At 36.0% G+C, this 24,632-nt stretch overlaps 1 protein-coding gene across 2 annotated transcripts in view; it reads right to left on the bottom strand.

The window, feature by feature from the left end:
- Window positions 1–23,618, bottom strand: part of CCDC39 (coiled-coil domain containing 39) — a 55,721-nt gene extending 32,103 nt beyond the window's left edge. For both annotated transcript variants that reach the window (XM_012098445.5, XM_060393378.1), the window contains exons 1-9: window positions 23,387–23,618; window positions 14,416–14,535; window positions 10,904–11,050; window positions 9,458–9,616; window positions 8,510–8,602; window positions 8,285–8,413; window positions 5,541–5,732; window positions 2,692–2,795; window positions 2,240–2,372 (exon numbers count right to left, since the gene is read on the bottom strand). In XM_012098445.5, the coding sequence (XP_011953835.2) occupies window positions 2,240–2,372; window positions 2,692–2,795; window positions 5,541–5,732; window positions 8,285–8,413; window positions 8,510–8,602; window positions 9,458–9,616; window positions 10,904–11,050; window positions 14,416–14,535; window positions 23,387–23,476 (1,167 nt within the window). In that variant the 5' untranslated portion in view covers window positions 23,477–23,618. The remainder of the gene's footprint in view (window positions 1–2,239; window positions 2,373–2,691; window positions 2,796–5,540; window positions 5,733–8,284; window positions 8,414–8,509; window positions 8,603–9,457; window positions 9,617–10,903; window positions 11,051–14,415; window positions 14,536–23,386) is intronic.
- Between the last annotated feature and the right edge of the window lie 1,014 nt (window positions 23,619–24,632).

Genomic DNA, 24,632 nt, shown 5'->3' with positions numbered 1-24,632 from the left:
CCTTAGCCTTAGAACTTGACTATTTTCACTGGTTTCTTTGGAACATAAAATACATTGAAAACACACAGCTTATAAGTTCCCAAAGTTTACTAAAGTCTTGAAAATGTTAAGGGAAGAACTCTTCCACCTTCTTTTCAGCACTATTCAGTGGTGAGCAGATAAATGCTTAACCACCAAGTTTCTAGTAGATGGGAGGTTAGGAATAAGAGGCTGATTTCCATAATTATTTATATTCCCACTAAGGCCAATTTCAAGCTACTCACATGATTCCTCTATATTCAAAGCTGGGAAGAGATATGCAGTTGTAGATCATTATGCAGTATATCCACTATACAGATATAATAGTCGGACACAACTTGGTGATTGAACAACACCACTACAGATATGATAGATGTTAGTAATTTTAAGTAACCTTAAAAGCACAGACAACAGTAAAGTGTAGAAAACTAATTAGAAGTGATATGTGCTGAGTACTTTTTACTTTGTTTTTAATATAATTTATTTAATTGTGAGTCTATATAGTTTGATTTTTAATAGTAGCTACATTTAGCAGCTGACTTATAAAATTCCAGAAAATTTAACTATCAGCTTTTGTGAGCTGGTAAGCACTGGCACTAACACACTACTGGCACTATTCCTTACTCACATTTTGCCTGCAGCTGACTTCCCTACCCATGCAGCCCACTAGGAAACAGAAACCAGTACCCAATTTTCACTTCTCCCGTCTCAGGAGGCAGGTCTGTCTTCACCTCAAAGTGTCACATTAATGTATTCTAGACTTCAAATAGATCTCACATGCCAAGATCTATTGAAAGCTCTCATTTTAGAATGTTGAAATAATTTCCTTCTGTGCTGTTATAGACAGGTAAGCATATTTCTCTTTGGCCTCCAATGAACCTCAATATGTAACAAAAGAAGTCTGTGATTGGTACATCTGAATTTTCACAAATGAATAAACCTAATCTGACATACAAGCTTATAAAATATATTGCTTTTCATATAATAGAAAATTTCCACTGGGTTCAGGACCTTCTCAATGACTGCCTGGCTGAGTTTTAAAGTCAGGGCTTGGTGGTAAATAAGTCAGCAAAACATATAGGGCTGAGATTTTTCCCAAACAAACAAACAAAACCCCAAGAACACAGCCCTGCTCACACATGTGGCCAACCTTACTGTTTATTAATTCAGCTAATTTCTTTTTAAATATCACTAGTTTTTAATTCTTTCTTCAGAAGGTTTATTTCATATAAAATTCACAGTCTTTAAGATTTCTAATAAGCTCCAATACTGTCCCATTTCATGTGCTAACAGAAAATCATGCTTTCTGAGGGGAAAAAGTCATAACATTTTTTAAAATAATGTTGTATGATTTGGACTCAAATAACACTCAAATCAAGACTGTTGCATGACATTGTTACTCAGGATTTTAAACATACAACAGCACACTAAGGAAGCTGGATTCTATCCAGATAGAAATGAAACCATGCTTGAAACAAGCCTCTGCAAATGGGAGATTCTACAAGCACCTTGAGCTGCCCTTCCTCTTCCCCCATTAGACAAAAGAGAGTAAAAGCAAGAGGTAGTACCTACACAGTGCCTATGTGACAGATCACACAAATCATTTGTAGTTTTCAAAGAGGAAATGGCCAACTAGCCTATTCCAGTTCCTCAAAAATTGGCTTTAATGCTACCAGAATGCTGAACAGATTATGGTAGAAAGGGGGTGCCAGGGAAGTTAGTAAGGTGTTAGCATTTATAAGCCCATTTACCAATAATGGTGCCAAGCTGGAAGAGGTTAAAGAGAGAGCAGATGCTGAAGAAATATATGTAATGAATGCAGACTGCTGGGAGGGAATTGGATCACAAGCAAAAAATGATAGGCAGGTAGAAATCAGCTGTAAAACAAGGGCATTTTTCAAGATACATTTGCAATTTAAGAAAATACATATGGATTGCAAACAGGGACAAGGACACAGTAGGCATTGGGAGGACATGGAATCTCAGAGGATCTACCTTTCAGAGATGACATCAAAGTTAAATGCTGAAAATGAAGCAAATGGAGAATTAAGAGCTTAAAATAAAAAGAGGTTCAACAACTCAACAATCTAATTACAAATGTGATGACCTCAGAAATCACAGCTTTATTAAAAGACCTCCTGCTCATCTGATCTCAAGAGTCTAGTTTATTCACTATTACTAAATTTGCTGTAATTTCTTAAAAACTGAAACTAAACTTTACCTTCACACCTCTTTCTTCCTCCCTTAGCATGTCTTCCAAGTTGGTAGCTTTCTCCTCTACAGACATAGTTTTCTCAGTTATCTCCTTTAATTTTTTTCTTACAATCTGATTATGATTTTTAATTTTGCGTAACCTATAGAGAATTTGAGGAAAAAGCATAAAACATGTCTAAAAGATATTTAATGCAAACAAAGAAAGAACAGTTTATCCTAAGATTTCTTCATATAACGTGAAGCTTCTTTTGCCATAAACCTTTTAATACCAGCATATATTTAGTAGGTCATAAAAATATTGCTCCTAAGGCTTTGTATTGAAAAACTTAGTAAAAATTGTTTAGGTTTAATAAATTAGTAGCTATAATTTTATAGTTATTGAACCAAAAAACCAATATTCAATGATTTTTCTAGAAATATTAAAAAACTACAAACATTCTTAAATATCTTTTTTCTTACCTTGCTGTTTCTTCATTAATGTCCATCTTTATTTTGGAAATATTTTTCCTCAGAGCTTCTAAATCACTGGAACTTCTATTCACAGTGGCTTTTAAAGAATCCAGCTATTTATTAGTTAACAGACAGAAATGATATATTTACTCTATATCTTATAATTTCATTTCTGAGAATTTTTATTCTGAACACATTCATTTCTAACCTACATAACAGTGACAAACATAATAACCATGTTTCTGTAACATATTTAACAATTTTTCTTTTTGATCTGATAATAAATTTCAAATGACTTGTAAGATACTGACAAATTATAGAGATCTGTATATGAGTTAAAAGCACATAGAACAAAAGCTTCACAATATTGCATTCGGCAATGATTTCTTGGATATGACACCAAAGGCACAGACAATCAAAGAAAAATAGACAAGTTTGACTTCATTAAACTAAAATTTTTTGTACAGCAAAAGTAATATCAACAGAGCAAAAAAGAAACACAAAGAATGAGGTGGAAATAACTACAAATTATATATCTGATAAGGGACTAATATCCAGGATATATAGGGAATGTCTAAAACTCAACAACAACAATAAACAAGCCTGATTCAAAAATGGTCAGAGATCTTGAATAGATATTTCTCCATAGAAGAGATACAAAAGGTAAATAAGCACATGAAAAACTGCTCAACATCATTAATCATTAGGTAAACAAAAATCAAAACTACATTGAAATACCATTTCACAACCATTAATATAGCTACCATCAAAAAATCTCAACAAGTGTGGATGAGGATGTGGAGAAATTGGAACCCTTGTGCACTGTTAGTGCAAATATCAAATAGTACTACCATTGTGTGGTAATTCTTCCAAAAATTAAAAATGTAATTATTGTTTGATAAGGCAATTCTGAGATACTTCTACGCCCATGCTCACAGCAGCATTATTCATTATAGCCAAAACAGGAATGCAGTCCAAGGTCATTGACAGGGGAATTGATAAGCAAAATACAGTATATATGCACAATGGAATACTATTCAGCCACACAATGGAATACTATTCAGCCTTAAAAAGGAACAAAATTTTGACATATGCTGTAACATGGATGACCCTTGAGGACATTATGCTAAGAAAAATAAGTGAAATAAGCCAGCCAGAAAAAGACAAGTATTTTATGACTCCATTTATATGAGGTACTTACAGTAGCTAAAATTATAGAGACAGAATGTAGAATGGTGGTTTCCAGGGGCTGGGAGGACAGGGAAATGGGAAATTATTGTTCGATGGGTACAGAGTTTCTGCTTTACAAGGAAAGAGTTATGAAGATGGTTGATAGTGGTGGTTGTACAACATTAGCGAGGTATTTAACACTAAACTGTCCATCTGAAGACAGTTAAGATGGTAAATTGTGTATGTATTTCACCACAATAAAAAAATTTTGAGAAAAAATGAAGTACTTTTACATGTTACATCTTATAAGAACCTTGAAAACATTATGTAAGTAAAAAAAAACCTGACACAAAATGCATCATGTTGTATGATGACCAAAATAGGCAAATCCACCAAGACAAAGTAGATCAGGAGTTGCCAGGGCCTGGGTTGGAGAAGGAGAGGGACAGAAGGAAAGCCATTGCTAATGGGTATGCAGTTTCTTTTGAAAGACCAAAATACTCTAAAATTAGGTAGTGATAATGGTTTCACAATTCTGTAAAATACTAAAAAGTATTGAATTGTATGCTTTAAGAGAGTGTATTTGATATGTGAATTCTATCTCAATAAATAAATTATAAATAAATGAATACCTATATTTTTTTCTACAGCTGGTTTAAGCTTTAAAATTTTGGAGAATGAGCTATTAGCTATGACATTTAATTTATGTAAGAAATTCACTTTTTTGCTTTTGCAAGATCTTGCTTATTCTCTCCAGATAGAAAAAACTTTCCTTCTTTATCAGAAATATAAAGTATAACAACTTATAAAATGAAAAGCTCTGCAATGTTTCAATTTCCCATCCAAATATCAGTAACTTCAGATAATTTGCTAACTATGGGAATTGCTAACTCTACCCATGGAATAATCTAGTTGACATGTATGCTCAAAAGAAGAACAGACCAAAGCAGAAGATTTTATTCTCTCTGTTTAAAGACATTATACCACTACATTGTCCCATTACTACACTGAAATGTTTTCCCTTAACAAGGTAAAACACTGAACTTCAACAGTAGTTTCTGCTAGAATTTGAGTGGTAAAACCACCATATGCATGTATCTCTGGAAAGATACTTCAAAATATCACCAATGTCAATAATTCATCTTCACATATATCTATTTTCCTTTATCTTATGATTTCCAGCCTAGACTTTTCAGAAGTCTTTTCCCTTGAGTTAATAACAAAACACCACATGTGATAAGAAAGTTGGGCACTGCACAACACCAGGGGAACCCTTTATACCACCTGAATGACAGCCCCCTGTTGCCTTTATCCAATCAAGGTTTCAACAGAAAGTGAAAGTGAAGTCACTTAGTTGTGTCCGACTCTTTGCGACCCCATGGACTGTAGCCAGGCTCCTCCGTCCATGGGATTTTCCAGGCAAGAATACTGGAGTGGGTTGTTGACATTTCCTTCTCCAGGGGATCTTTCCGACCCAGAGATCGAACCCGGGTCTCCCGCATTGTAGGCAGACGCTTTACCGTCTGAGCTACCAGGAAAGCCCTAGTGTATCCTAAAAGTTCAAGTTTCACAATACGAAGGAATGTAACAAAAAGAACTAAAAGCAGGTCCTTAACAAAGGAAAGCCTTTATGCTTATCTGTATAGTTATTTGTTATAAACACAAACCAGTCCTTTTAATTGACATACCTCATCCTTCAGCTGAATTCTATTAGCTTCATGACGTTGATATTCTGTTCTACATTTTATAACTTTACGATCAGCAACAGAAATTTTTTTTTCATACTCTGTGTTATTCCCAATTTCACTTTCCAAAAACTTGATTTTTTCCTTAACCAGATTTTCTTTTTCTCTTATTTCTTGCTTTATCCTTGCTAATGCCTAGAATTTGAAATACACATTAAATACATGTGTAATATGACAAATAAAACTAAAACTAAAAGGAATTCAGTTTTTATAGTACTTATTTTACCAAAATTTAAGGAGAGACTAATTTAAATGAATAAAATAAAATATTAGTATGCCACTAGTATCTATAAGCTCATGTTTTTAAAGAACCCTATATTTTATTTCATCCATCTGGTACTTTGCTACAGGGATAAGAAAAATGTCAGTCTTTTATCAAGAAAAGGTGACATCTAAAAAATAAAACAGTATTGAATAGCTTTCACATTTCAATGCAGTTTTCCAAGACCAGTTTAACAAGACCAGTTTTTTTCATTTTTTGAGAATATTATTTTTGTTATTCGTTTCAATAGGAATATCTTCATCACTCAGGCTTCCTGCTGGTCGTGGAGATACAAAATAACTGAATATGCAAAGTAGTAACTGTGATGTGGACAAAGTACCATGGGAGCAAGGAAATGATGAAATCTACCCAAGAGAAATCATTAAAAGCATTACCTAAGACGCTTCATTTGAGTCGGGCCTAAAAAGGTAAGTGGGGATGCATAAATACTCTAACATGGTTAAAGTGTAGGGTGGGAGGGCAAAGATGGAATGGGGGGATGTTAAGAAAGAGTGGATACAGATGACAGAGATGAAGGGTGGAAGGCAGAGGTTAGGGCCAAATGGTGAAGAATTCAACTTTTCAATTGTCATGTTAAGGAGAGTCAAGTTTTAAGCAACATGGAATAAAGATCTTAGAGTTGGGGAATAAAAAGATCATATGTGGTTTTTCCGGTGATTCTGATGACAGTATGTTAGATGAGTTGGAGAGAGAAGGAAAATTTACCCTAAGATATATTTCTTTCAAGTTTTCTGAAATACAGTCTCACCAAACAACTAATCTCAAGAGAATGGGTCAGGGGAGGCTATGTTTCTGAAGTTGGTAAGTTTTAGAAATGCTACATGTAATATTGTACATATTAGCATATTAAATCAATATACATCTGAAATTCACTGCATTTTAAAACACATTATAGATTTGTTTACTCAAGTATTCCCATATATATAACAATTAACATTTTATAATTATAACATTCTATATCTCTACTGTGTCCATTCAACCAAAGGATAGGTTAAAACTTCCTAAATTTGTATGTGTCGAATAATTATTCTAGAATTCCCTGCTTTATATTAATTTTCTACCACTTACTCAGAAGCTTTAATTCCTACATTACAGGCGTTAACAGGGCAATCTATTCACAGTTAAGTTTTCATGTAGGTGATGCCACAGATCAAAAATACCACAAATCAAGAGCTAGTTGTTAAACACTTAGAGGCATCCCACTACCTATGGAACCACTTCTGAGCACCCTTCCTAGTCTTTTTCAATACATATAGCCAGGAGATGTCACCCTGTGAATAAGGAATCACTGAGGATGTAACCAGAGAGCTGTAGGCTGTGGATTCCACCAAATCAGCAGGCTGAGTAACTTCAGCTACAGGACTGTATGAGCATTCAGATTATGGATTTGCAGTCTTAGATCTTAGTCTTAGATGTGATCTACACAGAGGAAGCAGTCAGGACGTGATGTTTGAAACCAGCATAAAGCAAGAAAGAGAAACCAACATTAGTAGCAAGAAGTAAGAGGAACTCATAGTTAAGACTGATTCTTCCAACTCCCCTCTAAGGAGACATAAGCCATTTTGTTGATAAAATGATTAATCACAGAAATTTAAAATACGGAAATAACATTTTCATATAAGTTACACATAACAAGTAAACCACATCCAGATATCAGAATTCCAAACTTCCAGTGACCTGAATTGCTTGCCAAATGCCTTTCCATGGAGTATATTCAGAATGGAAGTTTGCACGTTTCCTATGTGCCTTCTTTCCTCCTCAATTCCTTCTCCCTCCCCAACTTCCCTAATCTTCCCATTTGCACTCACCACTATTTCACTCTTTAATGACTTCCCCAAAAAGTTTTCCTAAATTACCTCTGAAAGGAGCAGAAGATAACACTAGACCCATGTTTAATCAGCATGGTGTTCCTCCCCTTCAGAACTTTTACCCCATTCTGAATGGTAACTCAGTTTCCAAAGGGACAATTTATTGCAGTCAAGGTTTCTTTCCTGCCTCTCCATCCTTCTTTCTTGGCTACCCATGAGGCTCATTTCCCTACACCTTTTGATTCACACAGAAACAGCACACATGTTAAATCCAAGGCATTGTGGACAACCATGTATATATGAGTCAAGGCATTGGCTTTGCTGCAATAAAGTTGTCTGTTGATTTTCTCTTGTTTCACATTTCAGAGATACTAGAACTCAGTCTTTGGCATTATATACCATAAGTAAATAACCTTCATAAAATCACATTTCCAAATAGATATAGAACCAGCTTTAGAAAAAATTTACCCAAACTATTGGATCATGCTACAAAAGTGACTTTCAAATAATAGTGTGATTTAATTTGAAATGAATGAGTTAAATACAAAAAGAGATAAATACAGCTGAACGTTGAAAGAACCAAACAACCACTTTACCACAGCACAGTTATCGATGTCTTTATCTCTCTTCTGCATCTGTTCTATTGTGCTCTCCCACTGTAGAATGAGTTTTTGCCTTTCATTATGAATCTTTCGAAAATCTTGGGCAGCTTTATCCAATTCTAACTGTAAAATGAAGACCAAATAATATTTCTGTGAATTTCAGTGCTTTTGTGAACATCATTTTGACAATTAAGAAATAAAAATCTTTACTAAACCAACCTGTACACTTAGAGTCTCTGCAAATTCATTGTCAAGTACCTTTCTTCTCTGATTACATTCCACAGTCAGTCTTTCTAATTGCAGGGTCAGGGCCTAGAATGTAGTTACATACAAAAATATTCATAATTATCATTTTACTAATATAAAAGCTGTTAGACAGCATATCCCACATTAATATTATATTATACATATGCAAAGAGTTGGACACAACTGAGCGACAAACTGAACTGAACTGATACATATACATATTATACGTATTATAAGACACATATTCATTTGACATCTAAAATAACTCCAAATAATATATATATTCTTTATCTTCTAACTTCAATGGAAACCCAATTGTTTCTAAAAAGACTTTTAATACTTTTTTAAATGAGTTAGAAAAAAAGATTAAACAATAAATTTTCATTTAAGGTTACTGTAACTAATGCATGCAGTTTTAACTTGTTAGAAAACAGAATGTTTCATGATACTAATATATCACCAGATTTAATCACAAGTAGATTTTTAAGTAGTGGTTATAATAATTATTATTTTATTTAATATATTATAATATATTAAATAATCAATAGCACTATAGTCTCAAATCAGCAAAAATTATCTGTAATATTCAAACTATTATGCAAAATAAGTTAAAATATTAATACATAGTTCTAGTATAAAACTTTATTTTCTGAAATGCTTTTGAGAAACCTTCTCAATCAGGATTCTTAACCTGGAGTCCAAAGATCCTTAAATGGTCAAAGGGCTTTAGAGGAGCTATAAAAGTTGCATCAAGATTGTGTGAGTATTAGAGTACATTCATTTCTCTAGAGAGAGGATAATTGGCTTTATTAGACCCAAAATGTTTAAGCACTACTTTAAAATTATAAGTCCAATTTAAATTACAGGTTGCTTTACCATAGATTCAGAGAAAATCTAACACTACAATGTATAACATCTCACCCTAATCTTATTATCATCTTGCTGAGCATACTTCTGAAGAGTGAGAGCATCACTATCTTTATGAGCTGATTCTTCCAGCCAGGCCTCCAATGCTTGCTGGTCCCAGTTCATTTGACATTTCAAACCATCCAATTTTTGAGTAGTTTTAAATATGGAATTCTAATTTCCAAAGAGAGGGAACAGGGAGAAATAACAAAACATTATTTACTATACAAACTAAAATAAAACATAACATTACATATTTAAAAGGAAGAAAGAAATCTTGTCTCTGTCCCCAGTCTCCAGATGTATACAACATATCATATTTAATTATATAACTATCATACTGTATTTCAATTCTTTAGTTCTGAAATAGAGGGAAGTGATTATCAAATTGAGAACAATAGTTGAGTCAAAGTTTACTTAAAAAGACATTAGGGTATCTCCCATAGAGCAATCTCATTAGTCACTCTACCAAAACTACCTAAGCAGATATGAAATTATAATAAAAATAATGTGCCTCATATGCTAACTCAAGCCCAAGACAAGTTCTCTTCAGCCCCATTTCCAATCAGATTGCTGTCTCTAAAAGGTCTATTATATAGAAATTTTGGAAGCACATTTAATTAAAATGAATATAGTAATTAAGGAGATAAAATATTTTTCAATGTATTTAACAAATTTAGATTCATAAAAGAAAATAGATCAATACACAAACAAATACAAATTAACATGATAAAATAGGTATGTATGTGTATATATAGGATTCCCTGGTAGCTCAGATGGTAAAGAATATGCCTGCAATGCAGGAGACCCAGATGTATATATACAAATATATATGGATATATCCATATATATTTATATATATGTGTATATACTTATTGTTTGTATATATGTTTATGTTTAATATTATATTATTATATTTGTATAAGAATATATATATATTTCCATATATACAAATACATTTCCATAAGTATATACATATGTAAAGAGAAGAATTGAATTTGGAAAGTGCTCCCAACCAAGTAACTAAAAGCTAAGGAAAAGAGAAAAACAGGTTATAGTACTTTAATATTAGAGTCACAGGTTGATAATATGAAAGGTAAAAATTCTGACTGAAAAATGAAATTCAAAATTATAAGTGACGTTTTAAATGTAGATCTTTAAAATGTAGCACTTATAAATAAATTATGCCTAGTATGGTGTAATAGGCAGACAGCAGGGTACCTCACATATGGTAAGGCTCAATGACTACTTGGTAAGTGAACACTGAGAAAATAAATGTAATATTCTATCATTGTTGATTTAAATCACAGCTCCATGTAACTTTCATTGTCGAAAAAACAACATAAGTAAATGTCAGGAAACTAAATGTCTTTCCCATACAGAAAAAAAAAAATCAACGTTTATTTGGTGAAGGAAGAAGGAGCAATTGCACAAAATTTTAGGTAACAGTTCAACACATACTTCCTTATCATTTTTTTTTTCCCGTATTGACGATATCTCATTTTCCAGTCGTTGAATTTCATCCTTCACTCGTCCTAGTTCTCTTTCAGCAATCATCTTGAAATGTTCTTCACTTTCAATCTCGTGATCCCTGGCTTTACAAAGAGACTACAGAATAACATACAAAAGAGAAAGACTTTTTAAATTTTAAAATATAAAATAACACTAAAACTAGACAAAAAATAACAAAGTTCCCACAAAATGCTTAGATGACCTATTATTAATTCCACTTCTCTGAAACTTGCACATTAGATTTTGTGATTCAGTGTAGGCAGTGCTGCTTACTAGCTGTGAGAAAGAAAAACAGCTCATTGAATGTGTGAGGAAAAAAATGTTTTTAGCAGATTTCAGTTTTGGTCTAGGGAAGCTGCTGGAAACCAAGTTTACTGAGACTTTAAAAGAGACATTCCATGTTCCTAGGTAGGAATAATCGATATTGTGAAAATGACGATACTACCAAATGCAATTTACAGATTCAATGCAATCCCTATCAAACTACCAATAGCATTTTTCACAATTCATATGGAAACACAAAAGACCCCAAACAGCCAAAGCAGTCTTGAGAAAGAAGAACGGAGCTGGAGGAATCAACCTTCCTGACTTCAGACTATATATGTTAGAAAGCTACAGTCATCAAAACAGTATGGTACTGGCACAAAAACAGAAATATAGACCTATGAAACAAGACGGAGAACCCAGAGATAAACCCAAGTACCTATGGATACCTTATTTTTGACAAAGGAGGCAAGAATATACAACGGAGCAAAGATAGCCTTTTCAATAAGTGGTGCTGGGAAAATTGGACAGTTACATGTAAAGGAATGAAATGAGAGCACTTCCTAATGCCATACAAAGATAAACTCAAAACGAATTAAAGACCTAAATGTAAGATCAGAAACTATAAAACTCTTAGAGGAAAGCATAGGTAGAACACTCAATGATATAAATCAAAGCAAGATCTTCTATGACCCACCTCCTGGAGTAATGAAATAAAAACAACAACAACAACAAAAAAAAAAACAAGTGGGACCTAATTAAACTTAAAAGCTTTTGCACAGCAAAGGAAACTACAAACAAGGTCAAAAGACAACCCTCAGAATGGGAGAAAATAATAGCAAATTAAACAACTGATGAATAATTAATTCCCAAAATATACAAGCAGCTCATACAACTCAACACCAGAAAAACAAACAGCCCAATTGAAAAGTAGGGAAAATATCTAAAAACGACATTTCTCTAAAGAAGACATATAGATGGCTAATAAACACAATAAAAGATATGCTCAACATCATTCTTTATTAGAGAAATGCAAATCAAAACTATAATGAGATACTACCTCACACCAATCAGAATGGCCATCATCAAAAAGTCTACAAACAATAAATGCTGGAGAGGGTGTGGAGAAAAGGAAGCCCACTTGCATTGCTGGTGGGATACAGCCACTATGGAAGATAGTATGGAGATTCCTTAAAAAGCTAGGAATAAAACCACCATATGACCCAGCAATCCCACTCTTAGGCATATACCCTGAGGAAACCAAAATTGAAAAAGACACATGTACCCTAATGTTCATTTAAGCACTATTTACAACAGCCTGAACATGGGAGCAACCTAGATGTCCATTAACAGATGAATGGATAGGAAGTTGTAGTACATATATACAATGGAATACTGCTCAGCCATAAAAGGAATGCATTTGATTCAGTTATAATGAAGTGGATGAACCTAGAGCCTATTAAACAGAGTGAAGTAGGTCAGAAAGAGAAATACAAATATCATACACTGATGTATATATATGGAGTCTAAAAAGATGGTACTGATGAATTTATATTCAGGGCAGTGATGGAGAAACAGAGAGAGAGAACAGACCTATGGACACAGGAGGAGGGGAGGAGGGAAAAAAAAACTAGACAGAAAATAACAAAGTTCCCACAAAATGTTTAGATGACCTACTATTAATTCCACTTCCCTAAAACTTGCACATTAGATTTTGTGACTCAGTGTAGGCAGTGCTGCTTACTAGTTGTGAGAAAGACAGTTCATGGAATGTGCTAGGAAAAAATGTTGTCAGCAGTTTTCAGTTTTGGTCTAGGGAAACTGTTGAAAACCAAAGTTTATCTACTGAGACTTTAAAAGAGAAAATTCATTTATTTAAAACTAAGAAATTAAATTAATATTAAAATACTTAGGAAATGGTATGCTTATAAGAATTGACCACATATCCAATAAAGAGAAATAATTTTAAAATAATATGTAAACAGTGATGGTTGTAAATATGCCTTAGAGTATGTTAACATACAGTGATGCCTTTGTGTTAAGTTTTACTTAATAAAATTGTATTTGTTGCCTACTGATCCTATAGGACTTCAAAGTTATCACCAGTGGTATTGTTTTTACATTATTAAGGCTGTTAGTGTTGAAAGAAGTTTATTGTCTTTCATCTCTACTAGCCTACTTGAAGTTTGACTATAATGAAATACACCTAAAGAAGATCTCTCCTTCTCAAACCCCCAACTCAGTGGTATAACTTGAGGAAAAGATGTTATTCTAAACTGTTTATTAACTACTAAATCACATCAGGATTCCAAAATCTTGGGATTGTTTTTAAAAGTTCATTAAATTTATAGCTTTCTAATGAGACTTGTAAAAACCCATGAAATAGTTACTTATCTATATTAATTATAAACTGGTATTAGAAACATGACTTGTTCAGTTTTAAGAATTACATATTTGTACTTAAAAAAAAAAAAAGTTTGAGAGAGAAGCTAGTAAAGTCTCCAATGCTGATTTACAGTGCTTTTGGATTTTCTGGGCATCATCAGGGAAAGAGATTCTTCACATGAATAGACTGTCCATAAAACAGATCTTACTTAATTAATTACTCTAAGTTTTAACTTTTATTGTTTGTACTAATATTTCTAAAATGCATTGTACTGTCCCTAGTCACCTTAACTTCCTGAGCATAAATTAACTTTTCTATTATCTCAGGATTGTTATTATAAAATTCAGTCCTTAAACTATGCTAAAATATTGTGGTGTCCTTAGGGCTATTGAAGTGTGTTGACAGTTTGCCTCCTCTCAAAATCACTCCAGGAAGTTGTGCTGAAAATTTTTAAAGTAGACAGAAACTCTATTATAATGTTTTATTAGACCTATTTCCACTTAGGCCATCATTTCTCTGCACTGCCGTCACTGCACCCTTCTCATATAATCAGCTGCCTAATATTATATCAGACTGTCTGAATGATGATATCTCCTGATGAATTAATTGTTCCTTGAATTTGGCGGCAGTAGAGTTCCTAAAAATCTTTTTTTCTACCTACTTTCAGGTTTAATGATTACGTTCATAATCATTTAGTTATGTGAAACTTTCTTATTATATCTCTAAAATCAAATCACAGATGTAAATGCAATGTGAAATGTTCCATGACTACACATGATACAATCAATGTAAATTTCAAACAGTATTTTACCTGGGTAAACAAGAACTCTTGCTTAACATTTTTGAAGTGAGAAGTCATAGCATTAATTCGATCTTCATAGTCACGTAGCTGATCTTGCATGGCTGACCTTTCATCTTGCAGCTTTGATAACTGTAAATAATAAATGCTATGATCAACCAAAGTCCTACTAAGTTCTTACCATATTAAAAAATATAAAATCAAAAGAAAATTAAATTTTCATTTACTTTGCTTCTTTCAATATCCATTTGAATTTCTAAAATCTACTGATCTTTTAAATGTTATAAAATAGTGTTGTGATTTAGAGATAACTGTGGGAAAATTAGCACCATAATATCTGAACCATGAACTTCCAGATGTTCAAGCTGGTTTAGAAAAGGCAGAGGAACCAGAGATCAAATTGCCAACATCCGGTGGATCATCAAAAAAGCAAGAGAGTTCCAGAAAAACATCTATTTCTGCTTTATTGACTATGCCAAAGCCTTTGACTGTGTGGATCACAATAAACTGTGGAAATTCTGAAAGAGATGGGAATACCAGATCACCTGACCTGCCTCTTGAGAAACCTGTATGCAGGTCAGGAAGCAACAGCTGGAACTGGACATGGAACAACAGACTGGTTCCAAATAGGAAAAGAAGTACATCAGGGCTGTATATTGTCACCCTGCTTATTTAACTTCTATGCAGAGTACATCATGAGAAACACTAGGCTGGAAGAAGCACAAGCTGGAATCAAGATTGCCGGGAGAAATATCTCCTCAGATATGCAGATGACACCACCCTTATGGCAGAAAGTGAAGAGGAATTAAAGAGCCTCTTGATGCAAGTGAAAGAGGAGAATGAAAATGTTGGCTTAAAACTCAACATTCAGAAAACTAAGATCATGGCATCCGGCCCCATCACTTCATGAGAAATAGATGGGGAAATAGTGGAGACAGTGGCTGACTTTATTTTGGGAGGGCTCCAAAATCACTGCAGATGGTGATTGCAGCCATGAAATTAAAAGACGCTTACTCCTTGGAAGGAAAGTTATGACCAACCTAGATAGTATCTTAAAAAGCAGAGACGTTACTTTGCCAACAAAGGTCCGTCTAGCAAGGCTATGGTTTTTCCAGTGGTCATGTATGGATGTGAGAGTTGGACTGTAAAGAAAGCTGAGTGCCAAAGAATTGATGCTTTTGAACTGTGGTGTTGGAGAAGACTCTTGAGAGTCCCTTGGACTTCAAGGAGATCCAACCAGTCCATCCTAAAGGAGATCAGTCCTGGGTGTTCATTGGAGGGACTGATGTTGAAGCTGAAACTCCCAATACTTTGGCCACCTGATGCAGATAGGTGACTCATTGGAAAAGACTCTGATGCTGGGAGGGATTGGGGGCAGGAGGAAAAGGGGACGACAGAGGATGAGATGGCTGGATGGCATCACTGACTCGATGGACGTGAGTTTGAGTGAACTCTGGGAGTTGGTGATGGACAGGTAGGCCTGGTGTGCTGTGATTCATGGGGTCGCAAAGAGTCAGACACGACTGAGTGACAGAACTGAACTGAAGAAGAGTAAGAGAGACCAGAGCTCACTCAGTCTTAGCCATGTGAGAACAGAGCCAGAAGGCAGCCATCTACAGGGCAGGAAGAGGGCTCTCACCCAATATGGCACCCTGATCTTGACTTCTAGCCTTCAAAATTTTGAGAAATAAATGTCTGTTTTTTATTGAGTCTATGTTATTTCAGTAAAGCAACCCAAGCTAAGACACTGATTTAAATATAAAGGAATTTAAAGCTACAAGTTTTCTGTAAGATTTTTGCTGTTTTTCATTCCATGGACAGAGGAGCCTGGTGGGCTACAGTCTATGAAGTCCAAAGAGCTGGACATGAATGAGAACACATGGGTGTGGGTACGAAGTAGTCTCCTTTTACTGTCTTCTAAAAGGCGATTTTTTTCCCCTTTCAATGTCTCTTTAATATAAAGCTATCCAGATGCTGAGGGGCAGGGAAGCTTGGTGTGCTACACTCCAAGGGGGGACAAAGAGTTGGATATGACTGGGTGACTGAACAACAACAACAATTCAGAATATATTTCTGAGAAACTTGCCTAAGCATTTAAGATGTCTATCTTAGCTCAGACTGCCATAACAAAAAATCATAGACTGGGTGGCTAAAACAATGGAAGTTTATTTCTCACAATTATGGAGGCTAGGAGGTCCAAGATCAAAGCGCCAGTCAATTTGGTTTCAGTGAAATTTTTCTTCCTGACTTGCAAATGACTGCCTTCTCACTGTGCCCTCACATGACAGAAAGAGCCCTGGTCTCTCTTCCTCTTCTTACAAGAGCACTAATCCCAGTGCAACGCCCTCTCCCCTATATCTTGTTGTCCGTGTTCAGTGGCTCAGTTATGACCAACTCTTTGCAACCCCATGGACTGCAGCATGTCAGGCTTCCCTGTCCTTCACTATCTCCCAGAGCTTGCTCAAACTCAAGTCCATTGAGTTGATGATGCCATCCAACCATCTCATCCTCTGTCGTCCCCTTCTCCTCCTGCCCTCAATCTTTCCCAGCATCAGGGCATCAGGGTCTTTTCCAATGAACTGGCTCTTTGCATCAGGTGACCAAAGTATTGGAGCCCCCCAGTCTAGAACTCCCAAAGGCCCTACCTCTAAAGACCACAGTCTCTCTTACTCTTCTGGTTGTTCAGTCATCCAGTCATGTCCAACTGTTTGCAACTCCATGAACTGCAGCACACCAGGCTTCCCTGTCCCTCTTCATCTTCTGGAGTTTGCCCAAACTCATATTCATTGCATCGGTGATGCCATCCTGTCATGTCACGCTCTGATACCCTCTTCTCCTTTTGCCCTCAATCTTTCCCAGCAACAGGGACTTTTCCTATGAGTTGTCCGTTCACATGAGATGACCAAAATACTGGAGCTTCAGCTTCAGCAACAGTCCTTCCAGTGAATATTCAAGGTTGATCTCCCTTAAGATTGACTGGTTTAATCTCCTTCAGTCTAAGGGACATATAAGAGTTTTCTCCAGTACCACAGTTTGAAAGTATCAATTCTTTGGCATTCTGCCTTCTTTTTTTTTTTTTTTTAATTTTATTTTTACTTTACAATACTGTATTGGTTTTGCCATACATTGACATGAATCCACCATGGGTGTATACGAGCTCCCAATCCTGAATCCCCCTCCCACCTCCCACCCCATATCATCCCTCTGGATCATCCCCATGCACCAGCCCCAAGCATCCTGTATCCTGTATCGAACATAGACTGGCACTTCGTTTCTCACATGATAGTATACATGTTTCAATGCCATTCTCCCAAATCATCCCACCCTCTCCCTCTCCCTCTCCCTCAGAGTCCAAAAGTCCATTCTATACATCTGTGTCTCTTTTGCTGTCTCGCATACAGGGTCATCATTACCATCTTTCTAAATTCCATATATATGTGTCAGTATACTGTATTGGTGTTTTTCTTTCTGGCTTACTTCACTCTGTATAATCGGCTCTAGTTTCATCCATCTCATTAGAACTGATTCAAATTTATTCTTTTTAATGGCTGAGTAGTACTCCATTGTGTATATGTACCACAGCTTTCTTATCCATTCATCTGCTGATGGACATCTAGGTTGTTTCCATGTCCCCACTTGTAAAAGAATGAAACTAGATCACTTTCTAACACCACACACAAAAATAAACTCAAAATGGATTAAAGATCTAAATGTAAGACCAGAAACTATAAAACTCCTAGAGGAGAACATAGGCAAAAGGCAAAACACTCTCCGACATAAATCACAGCAGGATCCTCTATGATCCATTCTGCCTTCTTTATGGTCCAGCTCTCACAACCGTATGTGACAACTGGAAAGACCATAGCCTTGACTATACAGACCTTTGTTGGCAGAGTAATGTCTGTTTTTCAACACACTGTCTAGGTTTGTCATTGCTTTTCTGCCAAAAAGCAAACGTCTTCTGATTTCATGGCTGCAGTCACCATCTGCAGTGATTTTGGAGCCCAGCAAGAGGAAATCTGTCACTACTTCCACATTTCCCCCCCTCTATTTGCCAGGCAGTAATGGGGCCAGACGCCATGATCTTAGTTTTTTTAATGTTTAGTCTTAAGCCAGCTTATCACTCTCCTCCTTCACCTTCATCAAGAGGCTCTTTAGTTCCTCTTTGCTTTCTGCCATTAGCACATATCTGAGGTTGTTGAGGTCCTGCTTACCTTGACTTCAGTTTGTAATTCACCCAGCTCAGCATTTCTCATGATATGCTCAGCATATAGGTTAAACAAACAGGTGACAGCAGACAGCCCTGTTGTACTCCTTTCTCAATCTTGAACCAATCAGTTGTTCCATACAGGGTTCTAACTGTTGCTTCTTGACCTACATACAGATTCCTCAAGAAGCAGGTAAGATGGTCTGGTATTCCCATCTCTCTAAGAGCTTTCCACAGTTTGTCATGATCCAAACAGTCAAAGGCTTTAGCACGGTCAATGAAATAGAGATAGATGTTTTTCTGAAATTCCCTTGCTTTCTCTATAATCCAGCAAATGTTGGCAATTTGATTTCTAGTTCCTCTTCCTTTTCTAAACCCAACTTGGAAATCTGAAAGTTCTTGGTTTGCATAATGCTGAAGCCCAGCATGTAAGATTTTAAGCATGACCTTACTAGCATGAGAGATGAGTGCAATTGTCCGATGGTTAGCAGATTCTTTGATACTACCCTTTGGTGGCTGGCATGAGGATCAACCTTTTCCAGGTTTCCTTCCTCTTTTTATAAGAACACTAATCCCAGTCCCCACCCCATCTAGACCGCATCTAAACCTAATTGACTCCCAAAGACCCCACCTCTAAAGACTATCACATTGGGAGTTAGGGCTTCAGCATATGTATTACTGGGAGAGGAACACAAACATTCAGTCCATAATAATGGAGAGTAATCTTTTAAACTGTTTATTATTAATTCTGTTGGCTTATGATCAGAAAATGTGACCTATAAAATTATCATTCATTTTTAATTGTTGTAAATACATATAGCATAAAATTTACCATTTTAAACATTTTTCAGTGTATATTAAATACAATGGCATTATGTATATCCACACATTGTACAACCATCACTAGCATCCATTTCCAAAAATTTTTCATCCTTCCAAACTGAAATTCTGAATCCATTAAATACTAATCCCACATCCTCCTTATCTCCAGCCCCTGGAAATCACCATTCTACTTTATGTCTATGAATTTGACTACTCTAGGTTACCTCATATAGGTGGAATCATACCTTTGGTAATCATACCTTACCAAATCATATCAAGTATTTGACCTTATGTGTCCAGCTTATTTCACTTAGCATACTGTATTTAAGGTTAATCATTCATTTTTAGGCTTTTGCTCTGGTCTAGTACACAATCTACCTTTGTAAGTGCTTTATGAACATATACTTAAAGAATGTATGTTCTCTTTGTTTTTACTTTTGTTGTATTATTCATATATTGCTTATCTTTATTTTTGCCGTGTGTGTGTGTGTGTGTGTGTGCGTGCGTGCGTGCACTCAGTCACTCAGTCATGTCCCACTCTTTGTGACCACATGGACTGTAGCACACCAGTCTCCATTGTCCACAGAATTTTTCCGGCAAGAATATTAGAACATGTTTTTATTTTCTACTCCGGGGATCTTCCCAACCCAGGGATCAAATCTGGGTTTCTTGTGTCTCCTGCACTGGCAGGCAGATTCTTTACCTCTGCGCCACCTGGGAAGTCCAGATATTGAAGTACCTCACTGCATATTTTTGTCAAGGTCTACTAGCATTTATAATAGCTTTTACTTTTATGTATTTGGCTGTTGTGTTGTTTGGTACTTTATCACTTTTATTTTCTTTGTCAATTATGACTTTTATCACTATATAATTAACCCAAAGCAAAAGAATCTGCTTTTTAAATTAAAGCATAATGATTAATTCTCCACAACTTGATAATTCCTTCCCCATAGAGCTCCCAAACAACATTTGACTGCCTCTTTCTTAAATATAAAAGGATATGCAAGGATCACCAGCTACTTATTGAAAACTTACATAATGTATGGGACATCAAGATAAAGAGATTCCAAAGAAAACAGATAATTCAGGACAAAAAAGACAAGAACTAAAGACACACACATACATACACACTCAGATTATAATTGATAATATACTCCTAAAACAAGACCATGTGACACAAAAAAGCAACAAGTACATAACCTGATAATTTAAAATATGATTGATATAGTTGCCAAAATTAAAGCTGCTATATAAAGATGAAACAAAAGCTTCCAGAGAATGAAAAAGTAACCTACAAAGAAATGGAAATCAATTAAAAAAAATAAGAACTGGAAATCATTTTAATGTAAGATTATTCACCATCAACACTGCTCTAAAGACAATAGGGCAAAATTCTTGATAAATTCTGTGGAAATTTTATTTTTAATCTAGGATTTTTTTATCCAGCCAAATTATCATCAAATGTGAAGATAAAAATATTTTCAGATTCAGAGTGTTTGCCTCACGTAGACACTTCTTAGGGAGACACAAGAAAGTAGTTAATCAAAATAAGGGAATGACTCAAGAAGAAAAGAAGATATATATGTAGGAAATAGACCATCAACCAAGTAAAAGAATAAAGTGAATTCACAGGTTAACAGCTGGGAAATAGGCTTTCAGAAAAACAGTCCACTTTGGGAAACACAGGATTCCAGGAGGAAGTAGTAAGGCAGAGAGAAAGTATCTTGATGATCCGATACTATGATTTAAGGAATATAAAGTTAAAGCAGGCAGTGCAAGGAACCAGACTGGCAAAGCACAGTACTGTGGGCCCTTCTTGAAACAACCACACATGAAAAGTATCCAACAAGTCAAAAGATGAATCAAAAGTGAAAACTTCAAAATAAGATAAACTTAGTAAAGTAGCTGTATAAAAGACCATGAAATCATATTAAATATAAAATTAAGACTAAACACTTATAGTAAATTAAGAGCATTGAATAGAATGCAAATAAAATAAACCTTGATAATATAAAAATAATAAAACCACTATTTTTAATGGTGAAAAGAAGGTAGCAGAAAGGGTAGGAGGGCTAATCTCTTCATTTCAAAGATGCAGAATGAAAGATCAGGGAGTCAACTCATACTGTCTACAAATGAAGCAAAGAATTTTTTTAGAAACAATTTAACCATTTCATTTTTCTTATTTAGTTTTTCTTAAGGTTACAGAAATTTTTTCACAACCAGTATCTCTTATAACCAAGTAACATTCACTGATAGTCAATAATTTCTTTCATCTTCTCTTAAACACAAGTAAAATTAAATTTCTATGCTAAAAATAGCACATATAATAGGATCTTATTTTTATAATATTCCTGTCTTTTTTGTCTATTACCTGTAGATCATGATGTCTGGGATATTTGTTTAAAGCCATGATAGTCATATATATGGTTAACAGTGAGTATTCTGGGGAGAGAATATCTTGTATTTTTTATTTTATACCCTTCTCTTCTGTTTGAGTATTTTAAACTTTCAAGAGTTTCTTTTTTAATATCAGAGTTTATTAGGTGATGTGATTATGGTCCTCATTATTCTTTAATTGTTCTTCAATATTTTTTTAAATAGCTAATTCAAGTAATAAGTATATAAAATCCTGTAAGACATATTATGGCAATAATACCCAAAATGAACATTTTAATGGAACTTAACCTATATTAATGTCCTTAGAGCAGTATAACAACCTTGTGAAATGATTGTTTTACTTATCTCCAGTTTATGTAAGAAGAAGAAACTGACTCAACGCTGATACGCAGGATCTGAACCCAGGACTGGATACTTATTAACATTATTATTCCTCAGTATTCAGTGCTAGATCTCTTACATTTCCCAATGTAGTTCTTCACTTAAAAAGCAAAATCTAAAACCATCTAATTAAATATAAGTAAATAAGTGAGAATATTTTTAAAACTATATTTTCAAGAAGCAGAGCGGAGGATTTTCATTTTCATTTCTCAGAGGAGAGAAGACCTTGTCTTCCATTCTCTAAAGCAGTGTAAGCATCATAGGTTCTTCTTGGACTCTTCCACACAACACATTGTCATGTGATGGAACATTAGACTCAAGGTCTTTAAAAGTTTCCTGAGCTGGTTACAGTTTTTAACAACTGCCATGCTTTGGTTGCAAGCTGGTTAAAATACTCCTTTGTTGTTGTTTAGTCACAGTCCTCTCGGACTCTGCGACCCGCACGAACTACACCCACCAGGCTTCTCTGTCCACGGAAGGATTTCTCAGACAAGAATACTGGAGTGGGTTGCTATTGCTTCTCCAGGGGATCTTCTGGACCCAGGCATGGAACCGCCTCTCCTCCATTGGCAGGAGAATTCTTTACCGCTGAGCCACCAGGGAATCTCCCAAACACTCCTTGCAACGTAAAATATTTTTATACTATTCTATGACAACTTAATCTCACTTTGAAAAGCTGAAAACTGCACACTGAACATACTTACTAGAACATCCCTCTTGAAAACATTTCCTCGAGTCATTTCAAATATCATAGGAAGAAACTCAAAAAGAAAAGTCAACCATACGTGTTTCGTTTACAAACATCCGCAAATAACTGTTGCTACGCAAATCTCAGAAGTCACTTTGCAAACCGCGCTTAATTCTGAGGCAGGAAAAAGCTGGCGCTTTTTTCCTCTACTACTCAGGAGGTTGCAAATGAGTGCAAGAAGTGGGAAGAGAAGGGAGTAAAGATTCAGACTTTATAGTCTTGTATACCAATTATCGTTTCAATTGGATTGACTGATATCAACGCTTATCAAGTACCGAGAAGGGCTAGCAGGTGAGCAAAGAGATGGTACCGAAAAGGTAAACCAAGAAAAGATGGCATTAGGGAAGGAACGAGAGAAATAAGTCCCCCCAAAGGCCCCCTCTCCCCTCGCCCGCCCCACCTCGCCTTCTTCACCTGATCCTTACCTGCTCTTCCAGTGTCTTGTTCTCCTCGTTCGCCACCGGGATAGCGAACCCATCCTCCCAGCGCAGCTCCGCCAGGAATTCACTACTCATGATGACAAATAGATAGGGGACCTCAGAAAAAGTGCAGAAGAAAGAGCCACCTTCTCATTTCACCCGTGAGCGGCACCTGAGGCAACCCCAGGGACTCGCAAAGCTCCAGAGTAGTTGCTACCCGAGCTCTAGCAACCGTTTCGCGCCCTTAGTTACCAAACCGGAAGCGCTCAGGTCCTGAGGCAAAACTTCCGGTCGAAAACACTGTCACTGAATCCAGGGAAACTTTTTCTTCTTGAGCACCCAGGGAAGAGAATCAATTTAGTCTTCCAGAGGTTCCTTCGGAGAAGTCAATGGCACCCCACTCTAGCACTCTTGCCTGGAAAATCCCGTGGCGGGAGGAGTCTGATGGGCCGCAGTCCATGGGGTCGCTAAGAGTCGGACACGACTGAGCTACTTCACTTTCACTTTTCACTTTCATGCGTTGTAGAAGGAAATGGCAACCCACTCCAGTATTCTCGCCTGGAGAATCCCAGCGACGGGGGAACCTGGTGGGCTGCCGTCTATGGGGTCGCAGAGTCGGACACGACTGAAGCGACTTAGCAGCAGCAGTAGCAGCAGAGGTTCCTTGGGGTTGCCAGGTGCCGGCGTAACAGTCCTTCAACATGCAGCTCGGGATAACCCGCATCTGCGGTCCCGGGGGCTGTAAAATCCGGCGCCTGCGGTCTCCCGGGGGCCGCAAGGCACAGCAGATGAAAGCTGACGAAAAGAATGTTCAAGTGGCGTTTGAGTTTCATTAGTGGGTGAAATCTCGGTATGCTGAAGTAAACAGGGATTTTGAAGCAGAATTAACTCCCTGGAAACTGCTGGATGTTTTGATCCTCGTCTGATTTAACTTCTGGTCCTTCCAGCTTACAATCTTAGCTAACCGCAGACGTGAACTGCGCAGAGGTGGCTGGCTGACTTGCAGCGCAGAGTTCCTACACCTTTATTTTCTTTACATTTTCATTTGTTAACATGTGTAAAATCTTTAACTCAGCACAAAAACTTGTATTGCTTCCTAATCTCTAAAAAGGAAATCTAGAATGGCAAACACGTCAATTAACTCATTTGGATTACCTACTTGGCACCGGTAGTTGTTTGAATTTATGCCCTGTGTTGTAGAGCTTCTCAGAACTGGAAAGGACAAAACAGTGAACTAATTTAATCCCTTCAG

Source organism: Ovis aries, chromosome 1 (assembly GCF_016772045.2).
Source record: "Ovis aries strain OAR_USU_Benz2616 breed Rambouillet chromosome 1, ARS-UI_Ramb_v3.0, whole genome shotgun sequence".
Classification (NCBI taxonomy): domain Eukaryota; kingdom Metazoa; phylum Chordata; class Mammalia; order Artiodactyla; family Bovidae; genus Ovis; species Ovis aries.
Note: the sequence above shows the minus strand (reverse complement) of the source record. Positions and strands in the feature narration are given on the sequence as shown.